General features: G+C 76.3%; 1 protein-coding gene across 1 annotated transcript in view; it reads right to left on the bottom strand.

The window, feature by feature from the left end:
- Window positions 1-704, bottom strand: part of LOC113973482 (basic salivary proline-rich protein 1-like) — a 6,054-nt gene extending 5,350 nt beyond the window's left edge. Inside the window, exon 1 of the mRNA XM_027695628.1 lies at window positions 78-704. Within this exon, the coding sequence (XP_027551429.1) occupies window positions 78-704 (627 nt within the window). The remainder of the gene's footprint in view (window positions 1-77) is intronic.
- Window positions 705-1,478: the final 774 nt, after the last annotated feature.

The raw sequence follows: 1,478 nt of genomic DNA, 5'->3' as shown, positions 1-1,478 counted from the left end.
CCCCGCCGCTCCCCGTGCCGCCGCCGCACACGGGAGGGGCCGGGCGGGGCGGCCCCGGGCCGGGGGCGGCTCCCAACCGAAGCCCCCGGTGTGGACCCGCCGCCGTCGGGGCCCTGGCGAGCGATAGCGGGCGGTGGCGGCGGGGCTCTCCCGCCCGCAAACTCGCGTTGCGCATGGAGGTCTCCAAGAGGGGGCCCGGCTGCCGGGTGCCCCCGCGGGCCAGGGCGGCGCCGCCCCTGAGCAGTGGCCGCGCCGGGGGCGGCCCCAGGGGGGGCCTCGCGAGGAGCCGCCGCGTCGCATCGCGGGGCCCCGTCTGGCGGCGGCCACGCCGAAAGGAGCGGGGCTCCCCCCGGGCGGCCCCTGGGGCGGCGGCGCCGGCTCCGGAGGCAGCGCTCGGCTCTCCGTCTGCGGGCGCAGTGCCCGATCGGGCGGCCCGGAGCCGGCCCCCGGGGGGCCCCGCGGGAGCGCCCGCCCCCTGCCTGCCTCGGTCCCCGCACCCCTAGTCTCCGCCTCCCACCCCGGACCCCGCTTTGCCTGTGCACCTGCTCGGCGCAACCTGTAACGCCGAGCGGTTTGGAGAAGGCAGGGGAGGCCCTGTCCCGCCGCGCCAGCCCCGCTGTGGGCGCCCCGCCGGGCAGCACCGGGATGCCGAAAGGTTCGGGTCGCTCTGGCCGGCCCTGCCCTGCCCCGCCCGGACGGACCATGGCCGCCCTGGTGCCCCCGATCCTCGCAGCCCCGGGATTCCCAGCTGGAACGGCGTGACCTGAGCCTCCAGCTCCGCCGTGCGGAGGCTGCCCGCTCCCCGGGGACGGGCAGCGCGGCGGGGTCGCACGAGTGGGACCATCCCACCACCACTGCCCCGCGCCCCGACGGGGTCCCGAACTTTCTGCCGCCGCGGGGCGCGGGGAGAGGGCCAAGCGGAGGGGATTCCTAGGCGGCGGAGCTCCGCACACGTCGGGCGAATGAAGGCGGCTTCCTGTTCTGGGAAATGTATCCGCCGAGAGCCCCGACGGCTGCCCTGACCTCCAAGTTCACGGGGGGCCGGGGCCGTTTCAGGGCGCCCGCGTATCGGCCCCGTGGAGAACTATGTCCCTGGCGAGAGCCACATCTCGGACTCGGACGTCTCCCTCGCTGATGGCGGGCGGGGACGCCCCCAGGGCGGGACGGGCACCTTCGACGGCACCGACCCCCACTCGGGCGACCACGCTGAAGCGAGAAGTGGCCCGAGGCGCGTTGGTGCGATTGGGAAGCACCCCTGCGGTCCCAGTGAGACTTGCAGAGCCTCTCTGGTGCCTGACCGACGCCAGCCGGCTCGGGATGGCAGAGTTCTGGGGAAAGGGGGAAAACACGGAGCCTTTGGGACGTGTCTGGACAGATTGTGCCCGCCAGCGTGGGGAGCGCAGTCGGCGGGGCGGGGGATGCGTGGAGCACTGCGGCCCCCCCTCGGCGGAACGCAGCCCGCGACACTGACCTTCCCG

Source organism: Neopelma chrysocephalum, unplaced genomic scaffold, assembly GCF_003984885.1.
Source record: "Neopelma chrysocephalum unplaced genomic scaffold, ASM398488v2 Primary Assembly neopelma1_102, whole genome shotgun sequence".
Taxonomy (NCBI): domain Eukaryota; kingdom Metazoa; phylum Chordata; class Aves; order Passeriformes; family Pipridae; genus Neopelma; species Neopelma chrysocephalum.
The sequence above is the reverse complement of the archived record's forward strand: the minus strand, read 5'-3'. Positions and strand labels throughout refer to the sequence as shown.